Source organism: Vicugna pacos, chromosome 5, assembly GCF_048564905.1.
Source record: "Vicugna pacos chromosome 5, VicPac4, whole genome shotgun sequence".
Classification (NCBI taxonomy): Eukaryota; Metazoa; Chordata; class Mammalia; order Artiodactyla; family Camelidae; genus Vicugna; species Vicugna pacos.
The window spans coordinates 53,337,626-53,358,838 of NC_132991.1; the positions used below are offsets into that span (position 1 = coordinate 53,337,626).

Sequence of the window (21,213 nt, forward strand, 5' to 3'; positions counted from 1 at the left end):
TTCCCTCCCCCACAAGCATTTCTTTAAAATTGGAAACTCTTTTATCAAGTCAATCTTTGGAAAATCAATTAAAACAGCTAAAACAGAAAGCCAGAGACTCTAGTAAATAATTCCTCAGAAACCCGTTTTATCCACCATACCCATGCTTGAGGATACTGTGCATTTAAAAAGTGCCACAATATGCTATTCTCTCCTCTTCTAATTTTCTTTAGAACTTAACTTATTTAGAGTCACATGAAGGGCTCTATTATTAATTTCAAGATTGAAAAGTTAAGGAAACAAACCCCTCTCTAATAAATTTCTCCCTCAGAAAATATGCTGTGAGATAGAAAAGGCTGATGGCTAGACAGATACTATAGAAATCTGTTTGTAGAGATGCCCTTTGCTTCAAGTTGGGAGCAATTCATTATGTCAGAGCAGGTGGTACCCACACCCCCAGGAATACAGGTGCTCTCCAGGTGTCCTTCCTCTCAAAGTTAAGCTCATTAGAGAGTTCCCTCTGTGTACCTTTTTAGAAACTTCTACTTCAGTGGTCCGATGAGGTTAACATATGACTCAAAGCAGAACTCCCATTGGTTTACACAGGGTGGCCTCAGGGATTCAGAAGCTGTTCTTGGAACAATGCACGTATCTTCTGACTGTGACATTCTGCCTAGAATCAATGTGCAGGCTGCTCTTCTAGAAGGCTGTATGGCTTATGGCTGAGGGGAATATAGCTGTGTGATGTCTGTCAGACGGGAGTTGGGGTGTTGTTTCACTCACCAGCAGTCTTTGGGTTTGGGCTCAGACAGGAGGAGCAGAACTCACTAGAGAGGCCATCAGCTGCTTCCTCTGATAACTGTCTGGGTGCTGCGACCTCCAGCAGCAGAGGCATTTATTCAAGGGTGTTCTGCTGTCTTGGAAGCCTGTGAGCCTGGTCGGTCCCCACTGTGTGATCAGCTGCCAAGGAAACTAATTGCCAGAGCAATCTTGAGAATAGAAGAGAAGTGATACTGATAGGATAACATATCAAGGCCTCCTAATCCTTGTGCCTGGTGACATGAGAAGATCAGACCAGCTTGAGTATGGGAGGTATTTCTGCCAAGGGGTAAGATTACGATTTAGTGCCTCAAAGACCCTGTCTTTTTTATGAAATCCTGACTAGCTAGAGGTGAGTCACCAGATTGGAAGGATCATTGCTCTATTTCAGGACAGTGACCTGAGCAGCCACTTTGTAATTTCTCTGATGGCTCCTCTACTTTGCCCTTGGACATTCACTTATTTCCAAATAAGAAAAACCATTTTCCTGTAACACCATTCTGATCTCCCACTAATGCCCCCACCTTTATGCCTATTTATATAAGCTCAGATTCCTCATCTTCTCCTCCAAATACTCCAGACACAAGGGTCATCTCATTAGGAGAAATCACAGAAACCACTTCTTTGTTTCACCACTGAGCCATCTCCATTCCAGGTGCTAGAAATCTCCACCTACCTGTAACTAATAAAGCCCTGCCCCTCCACAAGAACAAAGAGAAAAATAACCACTAGCTCCCAACATGAATCAAAGGACACCACTACCAGTGGAGTTCTCAGCCTCTGTCCGGCCATCAGCCTTTCCCACCTCACAGTATATTTTCTGAGGGCTGTGCCAGGTTGAGGGTTTGACTAAACTGAAAGCTGAAATAAACATGGACCTTGACCTTAAGGCATTCGCAGAATTAGAGACAACGATATGTAACAATTACACTCTGATTTATTAAATACTATAATGTGCTAAGGAAAAAAGATGATGCTTTATTTGCCAGCCAGAATGTAAGAACATTCTATTCCAAGGGTAGGAAACAATGAGGAAAAGTACAGAGGCTTCCAATGAGCAACTACTGAAATTGTTCTAGATACTGCAGTGACATTTGAAAATATAAGTTTTACATCTGTTGTGTATAGTACACAAAAATACAGTATAAAGTATATTAAGTATAGAGCAGTCTTAAAAATTTTTTCCTACTTAAGACAATGTAACAACTTTCAAATCAGAGCTGGAATAAAGACTGACACAAAAATGTCCCATTCTCATGAATATAAATTGTAATGTTATACTATTCATAAATACCATGATGAACTCTCTGAAGGCAATTTTATAAGAAGCAAAACCAAATACCTTAATAATATCAGAAAAACAACCACCATTTACTGAATTCCTGCTATGTGGCAGGCCACGATCTCATTGATTTACATCTGTGATCTCATTTACTTTAATTCTCACAATAGTCCTTGAGGTAGGTAATACTCCATTCTATATTTAAGGAAACAAATTCAGAAAAGTCAAGCAATTCATCCATTATGACAGAGCTGGATTCGAATCTCAGATTAGTTTGATGACATGGCATCATACCTCACATCCACCCCCCAAATCCTACCAAGAACCAGTGAATGTTCATTATGATGAAGACTATGAATGTATAACTATAAGCACATATGCAGCAGCATCGCACAGCACAAGGACACTGTACCAAGAATCAAGAAGATGGTATTCTAGTCTCAATATATCTTTTTCTATGCAACTTTGGTTTAATTATTTAACTCTTGAGTAGGCTAGATAATGTCTAAGGCTCTATCCAGCTATAAAATGCTCCATTATTAATTACAATCATTGCTGCATAATGGGTTTTTCATTCAAGTATTAGCTATTATCTTGAAAGTAAGGTCATCTTTCATAAGTGAGGAATCACTCGATCATATTTACAGAGCTCCCTACACTAAGTCTAAAGCCAGGCCAGGTATTGAATATTCCAAAGTAGGATCTACGTTCAACAACTGGGTTAGCTTCACAAATTTACCAAAATACCATTTCTCTTAACATAGAAAGTAAGTACTGTGTGAGTTTGAGCCTTAAAAGTAAAATGAGTACTTTCAAAATGTCCCTTATCTCATTTAACCTCCAAAATCAAATTGCTTAGTAGGGATTATTTTCTCAATTTTCATAAATGAATACTACTGGATAAAACTTATCTCATACTGCAGTGTCTGGAACATAGTGACCTCTGAATAAACGTTAGCTCTCATTTCTTTCTAGCCAAAATTTTCAGTTTGGACAAACCCCCTATTAACAGCCAAGGTCAAATTTTCCCTTTGCTCTCACCTCAAGTTCTGCCAGCTGGGCTTTGCTTCGGGCTGCACACAAAACGTACCCTTGTATGTTTTGGCTGAAGGTAAGAATTAGGAATGAACTGAAGTTCAGCTTCAGCCTGGGAATTTGCACATCATCGGCTCCTCAGCTTCAGCCTTTGCACGGTTTAATGGTTAAATGCCTGCTTCAGCATGCTTTCTCGCCTCCACAGCTTGTGTGTCATCAATTACTATGTGATTACATAGGATATGGTCATACCTAATCAGTAGGGTACAATTAATTGATTTACAACTAATCATTGAATACTTACTTTCAAATAAACATTTTAGATGTAACTTGGAGTGAAAATCTCCCTATGTTCTTTACATGCTGAATTCTAGTCACCAGTTTAAGTGTGAATGTGCCTTTAGAATGCAAGTATTTCTTACATGATACTTGCTGTCAAGATTCTCTTTCTACTGCAGGGAAGATGCTGACATTGGTGTGCATGCTGTGAATGCAATTAAAGATGATATGGAAATTGAAATTCAGAAGCAGTATTTTTATCTTGAGAGCCAGTCACGTGACTCCATTGCTGTATTTTTAGAACCAAGGTTTACTGACAATTTTTTCCCCAAGCAAATGTGTGATGTCGTAAATCCATGCAAAAAATATTTAAAAAGGGGGGGGGGCTACATATCTTACATTTGTTTCTGAAAACTTTACCCAAAGGTGCACAAAGTTTCAGTTTGTGAGAATATTTAATTAAATTTTATCATCTCCACTGACCCCCAAAACTTTAAATTCAGGAATTACAGAGGAAATGCCCTGGAGGATGGGGAATAGCTCAGTCGGAGAGTGCATGGTTGGCATGTACAAGGGCCTGGGTTCAATCCCCAGTACCTCCATTAACAAAAAAAAAGAGGGAATGCCTTTAACTAAGTTACTAATGGAGAAAAAGCAAATGTTAGTAATTTCTTGGCTCTATATTGGAAAGTAATTAGTTCCCTAAATGAGTAATTTAACATGAGTGTGGGAGCAATTGAGCAGTTGATAAAACTGAGAAATTAATGATCTTGAACTACATTAAAATTTTAAATACAACCAATGCAATAGCATTATAATACTTTTGGATAAAATTTACTCATGTATTTTTAGAACTTGTATCCCGTGATGGTAATTTTTAGCTTAGGCCCTCGTCAAATATTAATTACAGTACTCAACCACAGCGCACTTGGCCAGTATGTGCACTACGAACGTGACTCAGCCATATACCACAGGTTAAGACATGACAATCACCAGTGCTGCATTCTCCATACAGCCCCATTTCCAGCCCACTCATTTTCCAGGTTTGTGAACTTCATGGAAGAGGTTGACCAGAATACTCCTACACCAAGAACTTGTCCACCCATTTCACTTCTGAAGAGAAGGAAGTAGAAAGGTAAGTAAGGGTCAAGGTGGGAGCACTTTAGAAATGAGACACTGTCCTCTATGGCTAGGTTCCTGATTTAGATTCAATTTATCCTATTTTGCTATTTTCAGGCCAGAATGACAAGCTAAAAACTTTTCTTGGAAATGAAACATTTCAGGTAGGCATGCTTGATCTGAAGTGTTAACGACAGCAATGTGTAGGGGAAGTTTGGTTCATACAAGAATGCCATTTTAATACATTTAAAGCAACTTACCACCCTGAAAGTAAACACCAAAGTAGAGTTGATAAATATTTTTCCTTTCAGTTTAACAAGACCATATAACTCAAAAATCATTTTTACTAAAGATTAAAACATTTAACATTTCAAACAAATTCTTTTCCCGAAAGACAGAGGTCATGATATACCTTTAGAAAAAGAGGATCTATTTGGAAATTTAGGCCAAGATCATCAAATGAAATGATGGTTCATGCTCAGGGGGGTATAGAGAAAAGGTGAAGAACAGATAGGAGTTACACTTCTTTAAGGATTATTTATTCACAAGTCTTTATAAATAGCACAGCTGAAATCTCCCAAAGGCAAGTCATTATAGTAGAAGAATGGACATGATTTCATTTAAATTAACTAGTAGATTATGGCTCACTGCCTGATAGAACCTGGACCTGGTTTATAAAACCTGATGGTGTAGAATAGGCTTTACCATTCTCAGACGAATGCCACAGCATCAGTGGATTCAGTTTATTTCCTTCTTTATAACCAACCTACCTTGACTGGATCTGTAAACTCTGAATATGTAAGCAACGGAACAAAGGAAGAAGACAGGCAGACCAGAAATGGAAAAGAGCTAGCTAGGCAAATGGGGCTCCGAGGGGAGCCTGCAGCACTTCCTGTGATAGAAATGCTAATCGATACACTTTACTTCTTGTATATGCCAAGTTTGTTCTTTGCCTTCTGGGCCTTTACCTTCCACTGTTCTCTGCCCATTTCTGGCTCCCTCTCAACATTCATGTTTCTTTCGGAGGCCTTCCTGGATGACACTTTCTAAAGGAGTGCCCCCAAGCAACTCTCCCCCATTCCTCAGCCTATCATTCTGTATTTCCCTAACACTATCAGAAGTTTGCTCCTTTACTGTCTATCGTCATTAAAATGCAAACGTAACTATAAAGGGGAACCTTCTCTATTTGGTTCACCATTATAACCAGGCATCTAGAAATATTCGCTGAATGCATGAATGAATGTAAAAGTAGAAAATGATTAGGAGAGTGCCAACGACTATCTGGAGGCTCCAGAAGGGAAGTCACGGCAGGCACCTGTGCCAAATTCCACGATTACCTCCGGAAAAGAGAAGGAAAAATTAAGGGGTAAGTTAGAGAAAAGGGAAAAAAAGGAATAAATAACAGTCTAGCCAAAAGGACACCTCATTTTAACTCTGAGGCACTGTTTTTTAATAACTAGGGAAACACAAATACTAGGTGGGAATACTGCTAGCTTGAACTACACTGATTTCATCCAGCAAATACTCAGCTGCATCAGATTCTCAGAGCTATCACCACAGCACTATGCCAAGATATTATATAACCCCAAAAACCAGGCTCTGACTTTTTTTCTGGACTTAACCTTCTCTTGCCTTTTAAGTTCCCAACATTCTTTTTCCTGAATAAATACCAGAGCTTATGGCAGTGAACTCTGAATATTTCTTTTTGTGGTGGGGGAGGTTAAGAATTGGCAACATTGGCACAACAGAAGTTACTGACTAAAATATGACTTAAACAGTACAAAGTTCATTCTAATCTCCTGGAAGGCAAAGGCAAGATCTTACACAACTATTTCATCCCCAACAGTGTAGACATATGCTCTCAAATTGACTGAATAGAGGTCTTTGTGACCAGAGATCCTGCATTAGCTCAATCTATAAAATAGGTAATGATTACAGTAAATAAAGATAAGATGAATTAATGACAGGTAGGGGGCAGTGATTTCCTCCCAAGGAACTATCTTAATTACATTTAAAGTAGTATATGATAAAGATTTCTATTTTTTCTGTATGTTAACAACAAAAGGCCACTTTATCTAGGTTCCAAAGCATTTTGCAAAATTGGAAAACCTTCCATAAAATGAAGTCTGGACCGGAATGAATAATAGACACTTAATTTTACCAAGCACATTAAAATATAAAGAGTTTTACAAATTAACTTTAGAAGATGTAATTTAATTGTCTATTTTATTGGTAACTTAAAATGTTCATATTAATCATATGAACTTAAGAGGAAGGTAGTTTTTTTTCTTTTTTGAAAATTATGTATTCCAGACTATTTGTATGAAAGGCAAAGAAGGTCTTAAAACTTTTAACCTTTTTCATTGGTAGGTTTTTCACTTGGGAACATAAAGTTTCAAAAGGTCATCTCTGAGAAATGAGGTTGAAATTGGTTTACAGCCTTCTATGTACAATATCTAAACACACAAAGAACATCTTTTGGAATTAGCTTAGTATGTAATTTACAATATACTTATTTAATAGTATAAATATATAATAAAGGAATGAGAGTCCTGGTGTAATTTCAATCTACTATGAAGTTCATATATTTAAATTGGACAAACTTTTCATCCAGTAACAGGTATATATACCCTTTTTATATCAATACTGTTCTTAACTTGGATTTGGAAATAAATGTCTTGTAACTCTAAAAATCAATTAAAATTCAGTAATCAAAGTAGCTGTATAATAACATTACTATGCACTATTTGTATATTTTAGTAGTCATTATCACTATACTCAACATTGAATAGAGGGTGTTTTCTAACCACAGGCACTAAAAAATCTTACATATGCAAATGTGTTCGACTAGTATTTTAAAAGAAAAATCTTTTGACTACTTGAAGATAACAAAAAGAATGAAAAGGAGTAATTCATTAAATAAGAACAACCAATAAACATAAAAAAGATACTCCACTTCACTAATAAGCAAGGATATGCAAATTAAAACAAGATTTATGTTTCATTTTTTAAAGAGGCAGAGATGCACTGACAATAGTGGAGGAGACTATACTCATACACAATTACAGGAGTAAAACTGATACGATCTTATTGAAGAGAAATTTAATAATATGTACCAAAGTTTAAAACGTACACATCCCTCTAGCAAGCAATTTTACTTGTGAGAAATTACCCTAAGGAGAACATAGCCAAGTTTACCAGGATACAATACATATATAATACAGGGATACCTTATTTTATTGAGCTTTGCTTTATTACACTTCGTAAATACTGCATTTTTTATAAATTGAAGTTTTGTAGCAACCCTGCATTATCCGATGATGGTTAGTGTTTTTTTTTTAACCAATGAAATATTTTAAATTAAGGTATGTACTTTTTTTCAGACATAATGTTATTTCACAATTAATACACTATAGGCTAGGGTAAACATTTACTGGGAAACCAAAATATTTGTGTGACTCACTTTACTGTAATATGCACTTTATTGTGGTGGCCTGGAACTGACTCCACCATATCTCCAAGGTATGCCTAAAATGAAAAACAAGAAATCCACCTAAATGTTCATCCAAATGAAACTGTTAAACTAGTTATGATATATGTGAAGGCACTAAAAAGAGTATCAAATATCAAAGGTCTTTTTTAACCCAAGCGAAATAAGTAGATTACAGGAAAACATACATGGTATGATCACATTACTGTAGAGAAAAACAACAAAAACAGTATGTTGTAGTATAAATTACAGGAGAAAACAAGAAAAGGTAACACAAACAAGATGTTAAAAATGGTAGTGGTCAATTTACTTTTATTTTTAAAAAATTATTTATTTGGGTAGAAAGACTCTCTGCAAAGAATATTCACACTGTACACCAATCAGTCAGCCAGCCAGCCACTCAGTCAGTCAGCAAGTCAGTTTAAGTATATGAGAAAAAAAAACTGGGGCAAGAAATACTTTACCCGACTTACACAAGAGTGAGATTTCTTGGCCTGAACAGGGGTTAATAATTTCTTACGTACATCTTTATTGCCCTTCCACTTATTACTCCAATTAAAGTATATTTACTCAAATGCCTACTTTTCCTCTGAGGATATCATTACCGACAAGTTATTATCACATTTGGATCCTAATATTTCAAAGTAAACCGCTTTTAATCTTAGTTTCAACTGTTGACTGTGTATTCAGGCTATTTCAAGTCTAAAACTATTCCAGAGGGATGGTAATAGCTCAGTGGTAGAGCCCAAGCTTAGCATGCACAAGGTCCTAGGTTCAACCCACAGTACTTCCATTAAAAAAATAAAAATAAAAAACTATTCCATTTAAAAATTCCTTCCCTTTGGAAATACCCTCATGGAACCGCCGGAAATTTTCAACAGGTAGTGACACCTATTCCTTGCTTTAAATATAGACTGGAGTAATCATACACAAAACAGGTATGATCATCCTTTCAAACCTCATTCAATTCCATTCCTGTCTCTGAACAACAAAAAAATCATAATTGAGTTCACAGTAGCTTTCTTTTATCTTAGTACAAGTTACCAGTGTATACATTAGAAGCTGTGAACAACAGACACTCTCTCCATATGATATCCAGATACACAGCTGTTGAGAAACAGTCTTTGCAATGCCAAAGAGCAAAACACCTGGTTATTTTTCAAACTAAATGAGCTGCTCTGCCCTCCATGCCAACTGCCCAGCAATAGGCCCCTGATGTCTTTCTCATTCATTACTGACTAATATAGTAGTTTCTCAACATTTTCACTAGTTCTGTGATCATTCAGTTTCCCAACTTTTCAAATATCTGTCCACTTGCTTACAGATAAAATTTGCAAGCTGATGGCACACAAGTTCCCTTTGAGTTCTTAATTTTTTAAAAGTTACAAATTTTATTTTCTAAATTTAATATTAATTCTAGTGGAATATTTTCTAAAACATTTAAACCAATCTTGTAATAGCTGACCTGATACCAAATGTGATACATTTTGACATTCCTAAACTAAGTTTAAACTAAAACTCTCATATTATTGAATTTCCAAGAATCCCAAATTAAAGAAATCATTCAAAATGTGATACAGTCTAGTGTTTATTTTATGTTATGGCAGGTACACTTGAATTTCAAAAATTTAAAACATATAAAAAGTGATTAGGGACTAACATTTGTATCAACAGCTGATAAATGTCTAAGATTGTTTATTATACAGCAGGGTACAATGATAGTGCTAATGCCAACAGGGCACCATGGAAATTAGTCTAAAAATTATCACTAGGCTTTATACAAGCAACAACATATGCTGCTGTTTTATTAGAGTTTTGGGGCACTGTCTGCTTCTAAGCAGTCCATTTTTAGTGTTATACAGTGTTATAGTAATTAGTTTGGCAAATGTTTCAAAATAAAGTAGAAATGTATTCATAACATCACAGAAATGCACATCCAGTTTTGTTTTCAATAAGAACCATAGGTACAGGTCAGAACTCTTCCCTATATGAAATAATTTACACACAGATGAATGCCCTAATATCACTATCTAAAATAATCACTAAATACAATTTTTTTTCAGAAATAAACAAGCAAAGAGTTTTTTTCATTATCAAATATCAAAAACATAGAGATAATGTTTTTCAAACAAATGATACTCTAAAATTATTGGAATAATTTCAGTGAATTCAGTGAATGTGCAACCTAAATCAACCAAGTATACTGAAGTACAGCCATATTAAGAAACCAATGATCAGAAAATACAATCGTATGAAAGAAATTTATAATCCACAAAACTGTGTTTCAGGCCTTAAGGTAAAATAGTTCCACAGTTTACAGATAAAACCGAGGCAACAAAAATGCGTGCTTGTCTTCAGTAAGTAGATATCTTTATGCAGAAGATGTAACACTTTGCTTGTAGACAGCATGGTACGCATTTCTCAGCAAGACATAAGGAAAACAAGATTCCAAAAGATCCATTGTAAGGAATGGGGATTCCTGCACAATCTGAAAAATTCCAAAAATGCATCAATTCAAGTTACTTATAATGGAACATTATAAATCCTGACAACTAGTAAAGCATAATTTTATATTGTTCTTATTAGGAACAGACATAAATTATTTTCCTTTTACTTTAAAATCTGAAATGTAAATGTGCCATAGTATGTGCTATCAAAATGTCTTAAATCACTACTTCTCAATTAAATTAAGTAATCAGTAGGTAACATTGAGCACTAGAAATTGCCTTCAACAATATATTAGACTTAGAAGAAAATACAAACATATTTAAAATGTGATCCATATCATCAAGTCTGAGTACCCAAGACTAAGCTAAAAAGCCAAATCAAAATGAGACCAACTATGGTTAAGTGAAAAGCTGTAAGTTCTAGAGGGTTCAAAACAGAAGAAAAATTAATTTAGGCCAAAGTAATCAAAAAGGTCTATCTGAAAAAAAAATGTGAGCTATAGGGTATGATGAATCATTAGAATAGACCAGATCTCTGCAGATAAAAGAAATTATTCTAAGTGAGGAAAGAGTCACATGGTAGAAGCAAGCACAGCAGGTTTCATGAACAGTGAAGAAAAGGAATTGACTAAGTACAGAAAGTTATAGGAAATTTTATTAGATAGGCAGAACAGAGTCAGAAAACAGAAAACTCAGAAAACTGGGAAGAGTTGAAACTGATAGACTAGGAAAATATAAAGGCCCAACTGTTTCCCAATAGGTTGAAAACTTCATAAAAGAATACTCTGTAGGTAATGGTGATCTTTAATTTTGTTGTTTTCTGGTATGATTACCATATGGTAAAACAGAAATGATGTCAGTTTTTTTTTTAAGCAATTTTTAGAAAGTTTGTGGCTTGGGTGGAGTAAATGTAAATGGTCAAAAAAGTACATGCTCTTATTGTTACTGAATTGCTACGATACCAAGAAAAGACTATCAGGAATGAATGGAACTGTTTTGTTGCTAACAAAAATTTAAAAAAGACTTACCATATCTAACAGTAAATAAACAGATTCTCTATTTCTTGTTGTTGTTTTATCTGTCTCCTGGCCAATTTTCAGTAGACTGGAGGATGCAAGCTTAAAAGTATACATACATTTTAAATAAATAAGTTTTTTTAAACTTGTTTATTTTCAGTATGCTTCAATTTGCAACACTTTTCAATCATTCAGTGGCTATATACAAGACAATGAGCAATTAAACAGCAAATAAGGTGAACTTATGTTCTTCACATTCAAGCAATAATTTAAGGATGGGTATAGCTCAGTGGTAGCTAAGCATGCACAAGGTCCTGGGTTAAATCCCTAGTACCTCCATTAAAAAAAAAAAGGAAGAAGAAGTCAAAACACAAGCAATAACTTAAGAGCTATTAAGGTATAAATAGACACAAAGATAATAAACATAATCCAATATTTTTATTGGTCTTTAAAACTGATTTTATTCAGGAAAAGTCTTTTTTTAAATTTTTTAAATTACGTTTTTCTTCTACAGTTAATCTGTATTAACTATATTTCTTAGTTCTCAAATAAGAAGAAAATTTTATACTGAGTTTCAGTTAATGGGACCACAGTTGTAAGTCCTGAATGGAAGAAATAAAGAAAATGAATAGAAAAATGTTAAATCTTAATACTCTTTTCTTTGAAATAGATGTTCTTTTGTCCTCAAGTTAGTACTACATTTGCTTCCAAAATCAAAAATTTAAAAAGTGAACAGGACTTGTAACTTGGAAAGATGCAAATATTCTAGTGTTCTTTATACCACAGTGCATCTTTCCTTTAAGTAAAATACAGAAAAGGTACGTTGATAGGGAAAAGAAGAGCTACACTACCACAGAAACTAAGAGCCATACTTATGAAGCTAGAGCTGGCACTACTACCCTCTTTTGGTAGTGAGTAATATTCTTACTTTTGATTATGTCACCATTAACAGTTTTTTCCCTGAATAAATGGAAATAAGTAAAATATATCTTTTTAGAGGGAACATTCTTCACCCTTTGCCTCAATTTTCCTTTATTTTGTTTTTCCCTCTTTCAAACCCTAGGCAAAACTCTAGGGCAGTCCAAACACTAGTTTAGAAAAAAAGATCACATTGTAGAGCTCTAGAAATGAGAGACTTCTAACTAATATACATAAAAGAGATAAACATCAAGTTTCTACTGTATAGCACAAGCAACTATATTCAATATCTTGTAGTAACCTATAATGAAGAATATGAAAATGAATATATGTATGTATATGTATGACTGAAACATACTGTACACCAGACATTGACACAACACTGTAAACTGCCTATACTTCAATAAAAAAGGAAAGAAGGAAACTGGGGGGTGGGGGATGAGAGACTTCTAAGTCAAAGGGGAAAAAACACTAAATTCACTGCTCCTTGATTTTAATGCCCTGTCCTTCTAAAAATAAATAAATTAATTAATAGAATTTACTTTGTTACACCTCATAGTTATGATTTTTAATTGTCTTTAAAAAAAGTGTCATGAGTTTCATGAGTTTTACTATTTGATTAAACATACCGCCAGAAATTCTTTAAGCCGATCTTCAATGCTTCCTTTGTGAATTGTAAACAACGCTGCAGCGATCTGGTTGATGGCTTTGGCCAAGCAATGTATGTTGTTGCAGTGCCCTGAGAAAGTGCAAACAGGGTTTGTGGTTTCTGTGTGACCCCAAAATATCAAAAACACATACAAGGCAAAACTTTAAAGATTTCAAAAACTACATAAATAGTGGCATAAAGAAAAACAAAGCTGAGGCATAGTCTATTTTGCTCTCCTTTCACTTTTATAAAAACTAGTGCTTTTAAGAACAGTGTAGCAAATTCTGCCGAATAAAACTGAAAAGGAAACAAAAAGAAGAAACAAAAAAAAGGTAGCAAGAGCGCAACAAATAATTATATCTGTATTAAACAGGCACATTTTCAAAATCCCCTAAAAGAAATCATATATCAGTTTTACAATGTCTTGGAAACTTAAAAATAAGTGCTTAGCTGCTTTTACAAATATTTCCTCATTCAATCCTTAAAATAATCCTAAGAGTTGGATACTCCCTTCACCACCCCTACCACACACACATTCAAGCACTCATAGGCTCACAAATACACATTTCATTTGTATATATGAAACTGGAGCTTAGAAAAAAAAATTGACTATTCAAGGATATACAGCTAGTAAGTGGCAGAACTTAACACACATTTTATTATTAAAAAAACATCAATTACTGGAAAAGTACCTACTATATCAAGTTTCATAACTTTCCTAGTGCCAAAACAATTTTAAACCACTATTACCTTCTATAGCAGGGCTATACTGAGACATCACATTGCTGGCCAGTGTTGGCAAAGAAACTGCCACAAAGACCATGAGGAGGCAGGCAATTTTATATTCTTCTTCTGGACTTATGTTTTCTAAAAGGGAAAAATATTAAAAATAAATCCAAGGTATTTCTTTCAAGATTATTTAAGAGTTGATAATCTAAACAAGAAAAAAGTAAACTTTAATTTTTATGTATTTTACTGAGACTCTACAGAACTCATTATGATTTTGTTATAAGAAATATAGAATAAATAGAAATAACATACATTTCTATCGGCTATTATCAAGTTCCTCAGGCATATCCCAAGGACCTCTAATAAGCAATAAGGCAAAATTTTCTTTTTTTTTCAATTGTAAGGTTACAGGGCTAAAAATAGGATAACTGGAATCCTAAAATTTCCTAATTGAAAACTAAGAATAAATTATTTTACAGGAAAATTCTGTTACAGTATAGAAAATTTATTATCTCATAACTGACTCTGCAAAGTCATCCAAAAAACTTTTTTTTCTAAAATCAGTATGAATGCAATTTGAAATTTACTATTAAAAAGACATAAATGTGGAAAGTAGACTGAATTTCTAAGCTCTCCATTTTAGAAGAAAAGAGGAACCAGTCATAAATGAAAATAACTAGCACTGTCCCAAGGCTTTAAATATTTATTGTAAAATAATTTATCTAAGATATTTACTGTAATGTATACTAAAATTGTGGGTTATCTAGGCACTTGACTTATCTGGAACCTGGGAACTTCCAGCTACCTTACTATTCATCACCACATACAATTAAGAATTGAAGATAAAAGCCAGAATGTATTTCAAAAATCTGGCTGATTATGAAAAATACAGCTATGGCAAATCAAGCAGTCATAGAAATTATTCATGTGACTATAATTAACATACTGCATGAATGACAAAATAAAAAATAATGTTAAAATCAAAAAAGATCCAATGAACTCAGTCAAATACAATGTTATATCCAAGAAAGTAAGGGAAGGCATTTTAGTACCAGAGACAGATGAAAGGCTATTCACTTTGTAGATAAATCTAGAAATACCTAGAGCATTCTGGGTGCTGCATTTCAAAAGGCTGGCCATAAAATATTTTACATGTTTAATATTACAAAATAATGCAAAGACTATGGTAAGTAGCTCTAGCCCAATTAAAATAGGACACCCTTTTCTAGATAACAAATTTACTATTAGACCATCTCCATCAGCATGCAAATTCAATTATTTCCCCATCTGAAAAATTCCTTCTCTTGATTTTACTCTTGCCTCCAGCTATTATAATTTTATTGCTTTGCTCCTATTTATACAGTAAAACTCTGTGAGAGAGCTGTTTTATATTCATCTCCAATTCCTTTTCTATTTTTTTGTAAGCCCTCTTTAATGAGCCTTTTGACCCTAAGACTCTACTGACACTGCTCTTGTCATACCTATTAATTCTACATAGCTGATCATTCCCTTTCTGGGAAGGGATTCTTTCCTTTTCTTTCCCCCTCCTCCTTCATGGATCCTTCTTGAAAAGTTTCTCTTTTGGTGGTTCCTCCTCTTTTCCCTCAGTTCTTAAACTTGAGTGTGCCCCAGGGCTCAGACTCTGATCCTCTTCACTTCTGCACACTAAATGGGCTTAATAATCTTGCCCGGTCTTATGATTTAAGTATCTAATCTGTATGATGATGATGCCATAACATAAGTTCCAGAAGACAAGGATCTTGGTCTTTTCTACGTTGATATATTCTAACTACCAAAACAAAACTTGACACAAAGCAGGCATCTGTAAGAAATAGGTAAGTGTCACACATATATCTGTGTTGTCCTGGTTATTTACAAAGACTACTACATATTTACGAATGCATTTTACCTGATTTTTGTGAGGAAAGGGCTACCACTAAGGCAGGATCAATCTCACAAGGTAATCCAGCAGCAGATGATAATTCATACACATTCATTGCAACCTAAAAAATATAAGAATTTCAGAGTAAGAAATACTCTAATATTCTAACAAATCTCACTTTAGTAAGAAAAGATAGATTCTGCTTACAAAAACATTAGAGAATTTCAGAAACTCTGCTGAAGAAGGAATTACAGCACAACTACACTGAACAGCTGATTCAGTACTTCCTGTGTATGCTGCTGATCATAACTTGCTACTATTAGGCCAAACAAAACTTGTATACTTTCTGTGACAAATTCCAACAGAATCATTTGAAAGTTATTTTTCTTGGAAGCACAAGTGTAAGATCAAGATAAAGCCAAAAGAGATGAACAAAAGCGAATCAGAATTACTGGCCTTAGGTTTATGTCCATTCTTGTTTAATTAAAAATTATAGTAGTTCAATGCCTAATATTGTATCTATAAATATAGTAAATTACTTACTACTTTTTAAAGGAGTACTAAATTGAAATCTTGTAAAGCAATTTTTAATGACCAAAGTAATTTTTTTGGTATCACATATGGATTCAAGGGTATTCTGACTGCTCAATACCTCAGTTGGAACTACCTACACAATTGGTTACCTCTGATATTATAACAACAAAACTTTACAATCTAGTACAAATTTAAGTGGAAAAACACAACTATTATAGAAGGCAGAATATATTTAATTCTACACTGAACAAACAAAAAGTTCTCTGATAACACTAAAAAAAAAAATTCTTTATCACTTGGGGATCCAAGAATGTTACTTAGAAGATGACAATTGAAGCAGGCCTTAAAAAATAAGCAAGATTTCAAAAGGCACATATAGAAAAAGGCAAGGTTTTCAGGAAGAATAAATTAGAGAACTAAGTAGAAAATGTGAAAATGCACATAGCAAGATTTGGTCACCTTACAGAGTCCAAATGAAGAGAGGAGTAGATTAAGAAAGGGAAGTGAGTGAGAAGGATGGAACAAGTGAAGGAAGATAGGCCTAAAAAATCAATTTGAAAGAAGACTCAAAAAGCCATACAAAAAGTTTAGAAGTAACTTTTTAAAGTAAGGGCTTCTCAAAGTATGAAAATCAGAAAATAATCTTTTCAAGAAACACGAAAGTTTAGAAAACACAGATATGAGCCCTGACAGGTCACCTACCAGATGTGTAACCACTGGTAAATCTGCTGAGATTATCAGTGGCTGTATTTCATGATTAATAAATTTTTAAAACAAATAAAACCTGTGCGCTCTCATAAGGTTACCAACCTCCTTTTTTTTTTAAAGTTAATCAATTAATTTATTTAAAATAGGATATTAATTTTAAAAAATGACAGCCTATACTTAATATCCATTTATAAGACTCTTTAACATCAATTTTAAAAAACTGATTGAATTCAGCTTTATTTAAAACAAACAACTGTCATTTCACTGGCTTATTTTTCTCATTCTGCTTATGACCATGTATAAACAGCAATCAGTTTAAGGAAAAGGTGATTGATATTAACTCATTTTACAGTGCTACAGGTGATCAAGGAAGACTGACTTTCAAAATGCCTATGTAGTATTTTGGTGCTGAGCTCATAAAGATGCATTTTCAAAGGCAAGCATCTTAAATGATCACTTTAAAATAGACACTTTGTAGTAGTTTAGGATTTACTAAATTTTATTTTATATGTAAGCTAAATATTTCATTTTAGAAGCTGTAAAATCCAAATAGAAGTCTTATTACCTTCATATCAGTTTCCCTTGGAATGTGATCTTTGAAATCTTCAATTGAACTTACAAGAAAAGGAATGTGGTAGGACAAGACCTAGGAAAACAAATAAAAACACAGAATTATTTTTAAAAGGCAACCTCTAAACTTATAAAATATTACCGTTCAATTACTTCTAGTTTTCATAAAAATTATTTTACTTTATCTATTTTCAAGTGATTTTTGAAAGTACTAAGATACTCAGAAATGGAATGTATTTGATGCCAAGCCAAGTATAGACAAAATGCAAAGCGCTTTAATGAAGAAAATAGTTGAAAAAGTAGCACAATATCCAGTTATACTGGATATTTGGCAAGTTATACCCCCGAATTTCAATACTAAAACAAAAAACGGGTTTAAGTAACTATAATACCTATATACTTTATTTTATATAAATTATGAAAACTAGAATTTTAATTATATTACTGCCAACTATGAATTTTAAAATTTACTTTCAATTTCTGGAAAATTAAAAAGGATTATTTGGATATAGGACATATACTTATAATGGTTTCTTACATCTCTAAGTGCTTCTTGTGCCAATGATCTGAAGGATAAAATTACACCAATTATTGTCATCCTCTTCAAGACACTGTCAACAGCTAAATTTGAAGGAAGGGGAAAAGAGAAGAGTGTGAATTGGATTCTTTCTTAACCCTGGAGAAAGCCCAGTCATAAAATCCCCACGATAAAAGGCACAATTAAAAACAATTTGATTACAACAAGTGATTAAAGAGGCAAAGGTACTGAAAGCTGATATTAAAATTAAGGAAATTACAGTTTACTTCCAATGGAGTACACTGTTCTTTAAAATGGTTTAGATTGTTCATCAGAATCTTGAAACAATCATCTACGTGGCCATCTATCTCAATAATGGTAGCGGTAGGAAAAAGGAATGAAAGGGTAGAGGGAGCAGATCAGAGTGGATCACCAAAATTAAATGGCCTTGTAACTTGGAGGTACTAAATTAAGTTGTTGAGGCCTGGAGAGTGAAGGAACAAAAAAATGACTATTGGGATCATACGCAATAAGACCAGGTTTCTGAAGACTATGCATGGATTTGATCACATGCATTTTGGTCAGAGTATTATTCTGAAAATTATTACTATTATACTCAATATCAAAACTTGGTTAAATAAAATCAAGGGAGATTAGAATTAGAAGGTTCAATACCATCATATTTTAAAAAGCTAACATTTACTGAATCACTCCGTGTATACAAGGCATTGTACTATGTAATAAGAATGTAAACATAAACAAAGTAATAATTTAGACCTTAAGTAACAGTCTAAATGGATTGTCAAGAAAACTAAAAAAATATGATCCCATTTATGTGAGAAAAGATAAATATATATATACACACACATATATTTGTATCTACATAACAAATATCTAGAAAGATGTGTAGAAAACTGTTAACTGTAGTTCTCTCTGAGGAGTAGGAATAGAGAGAATTGTATGTTTTGACTTTCCACCTCCTGTGTGGTTTCTTTAAACCTTTACTATAAGCATCTCTTATTAACACATATGAAAAGGCATAACATAAGCCAAATGTGATAAAAATTAAAATAGTAGTATTAACAAAATGATATAACTCATATATTATAAATTCCACATGAGCAGGAACCAATCTTACTAATCGTTTTAGCTATCTCTAGCACTCAGCAGAGTGCTTGAGACCCAGGAGAACAGAAGATGTTCAATGAAAGTTATTCAAAACCTGATGCTAGGAAATTGTTACTATTCAGAAATGGAAAGAATATGTTATCCAAGTTGGGCATAAAGGAGGAATGCAAATAAAAGGGCATTCCAGGCCTAAAAATAAGACAGCAAACCCAGAAAAAGGAATGCAGAGAATAAGATGGTGAATAATCAGAAAATAGTGTGATATAATCATATCCAAAGGATGTTACCCAGAATTTAATCAAGTAAGTTTGCAAAGACTGCACCTACAACCTCCTCTTGAGTATGCACAATAACAACACATTAAAAGTTCTGAGAAATTTCACAGTAAGAAATCGTGTTTAACTTACTGTTTTAATAAATAAAATAAATTTACTCAAGTCACATAGAAATTTCCAAAACTAAAAATTAATTTCAGATTGTCTCCCAATTCAGAGCTACTTTTAATAAATTATATAGCTTTTTCTTTTTAAAGATATTTAAAAGAATGTGTTTGCTGACTTTGAAAATCAAACTGTTACAAAAATACATCAATTTCTGGATATGGGATGAAGGTGGCACAAAAGTAAAGAAGAGATCAGAGACAAAAGAGAGTATTTAGGAAAACAGTTCAATTCAAACTTCCTCTATTCCCCTAAGTAAGTCACTCTCAAGCAGATCTTTCCTTTTTCCAAATTACTAAAAAGACTGTTTCAATTCCACAAAAAGTAACAGCAAACAGGCAGTGCACACTGTTGTGGATTAGTTGCTTCTAACTACATGATACAGTTAAAATGTTTATTAGCAGGAAATTAAGCAGAGTTAAGGTCAGTTGGGTGGTCAAATGAGTATTAAAAAATGAGAGAAACATAAAAAAAAAAGAATAAAGTAAAACATATTAGGAAATGTAAGTACAAAAGTAAAACAATGAACAAAAGAGATCAGGGAGGGATTTAAAAAATGGTAAGTATTTATCCACACTCCTTCCTATAATGCTATCAAGTCAATCTTCCCTTTTCCATTTTTCAAAATTTCATTTTTTAAAGTTCCATACAGTAAACTTGTCTTTTTCCCCTTTTGGTGCCCAACTCTAGGAAAATTTTAACACATGTGGATCTGTGTTACCGCCATCACCGCAGTGGTGAATAGTTTCATCACCCCAAAGAATTCCTTTGTTGCTTTCCCTTTATAGTTCTGGCAACCACTGATCTGTTGTAAAGGGCAACCTGTAGTATAGTTTAGTTTTACATTAATTTTTATTAAATAAGTTTGTATTTTAAAAGCATGATAAGATAGCCTAATAAAGTGATTCTCTAAATCATTTTATAGTTTTATAAAATTTGATACAGCTGCAAAACATTTAAAAGAACAACATCAAAGTATGTAAAATATATGTATGGCTTTAAATTACTCCACGTTTATTTGTTATTTGGGAAAATAAACTATTTCTCTAGTTTTCTCAAATGTAGAGAGTATTTTATTTAGGATTTCACTAAATTTTTAATGTTGGAAAGGCTTTAAAATGAAACAATAAGTATGGCTTTAAAATAATTTTTAATTATAGCTGAGTTCAAGTACAAAGAACAAATTCAAACATAATTCAAGTGCATCTAAAATAGTAACCTGACCAGACATACTTTAACATTTAAGATTCACTGCTACTTCACAATATATCTCCCATAATGAATCACTATTAGGAAGACATTAAAAAAAAAACAGACATTTAAAAAATTTTTTTAAGTTGTAGGCTCAGATTTTCATGCAATGAGTACTAGTCAGCAATAAAAAGGAGTAAATTACCAATTCACTTGACACAGAGGGATGAATCTCAACGGTATATACAAAAGAGTATATACTGTATGATTCTGTTTATATGAAGTTCTAGGCAGGCAAATTTAGTCTACAGTGATTGAAATCAGACCATTCATTGTCTGGGGATGTAAAACTGACTACATGAGAAACTTTCTGAGGTGATGGGCTGCTCTATAGCTTTTTTTTTTTTTTAACTTAAAAAAAAAATCTCGTTTGGGTCAATCGCTTCCCCCCCCCCTCTTATTAAAGGATAGTTGATTATTT

General features: G+C 33.5%; 1 protein-coding gene across 1 annotated transcript in view; it reads right to left on the reverse strand.

Moving 5' to 3' along the window:
• Window positions 1-9,573: 9,573 nt before the first annotated feature.
• Window positions 9,574-21,213, reverse strand: part of NCKAP1 (NCK associated protein 1) — an 83,854-nt gene continuing 72,214 nt past the window's right edge. Inside the window, exons 25-31 of the mRNA XM_006210237.3 lie at window positions 17,995-18,077; window positions 17,452-17,532; window positions 15,672-15,765; window positions 13,784-13,900; window positions 13,014-13,123; window positions 11,479-11,568; window positions 9,574-10,491 (exon numbers count right to left, since the gene is read on the reverse strand). Coding sequence (XP_006210299.1) covers window positions 10,375-10,491; window positions 11,479-11,568; window positions 13,014-13,123; window positions 13,784-13,900; window positions 15,672-15,765; window positions 17,452-17,532; window positions 17,995-18,077 — 692 coding nt within the window. The 3' untranslated portion in view covers window positions 9,574-10,374. The remainder of the gene's footprint in view (window positions 10,492-11,478; window positions 11,569-13,013; window positions 13,124-13,783; window positions 13,901-15,671; window positions 15,766-17,451; window positions 17,533-17,994; window positions 18,078-21,213) is intronic.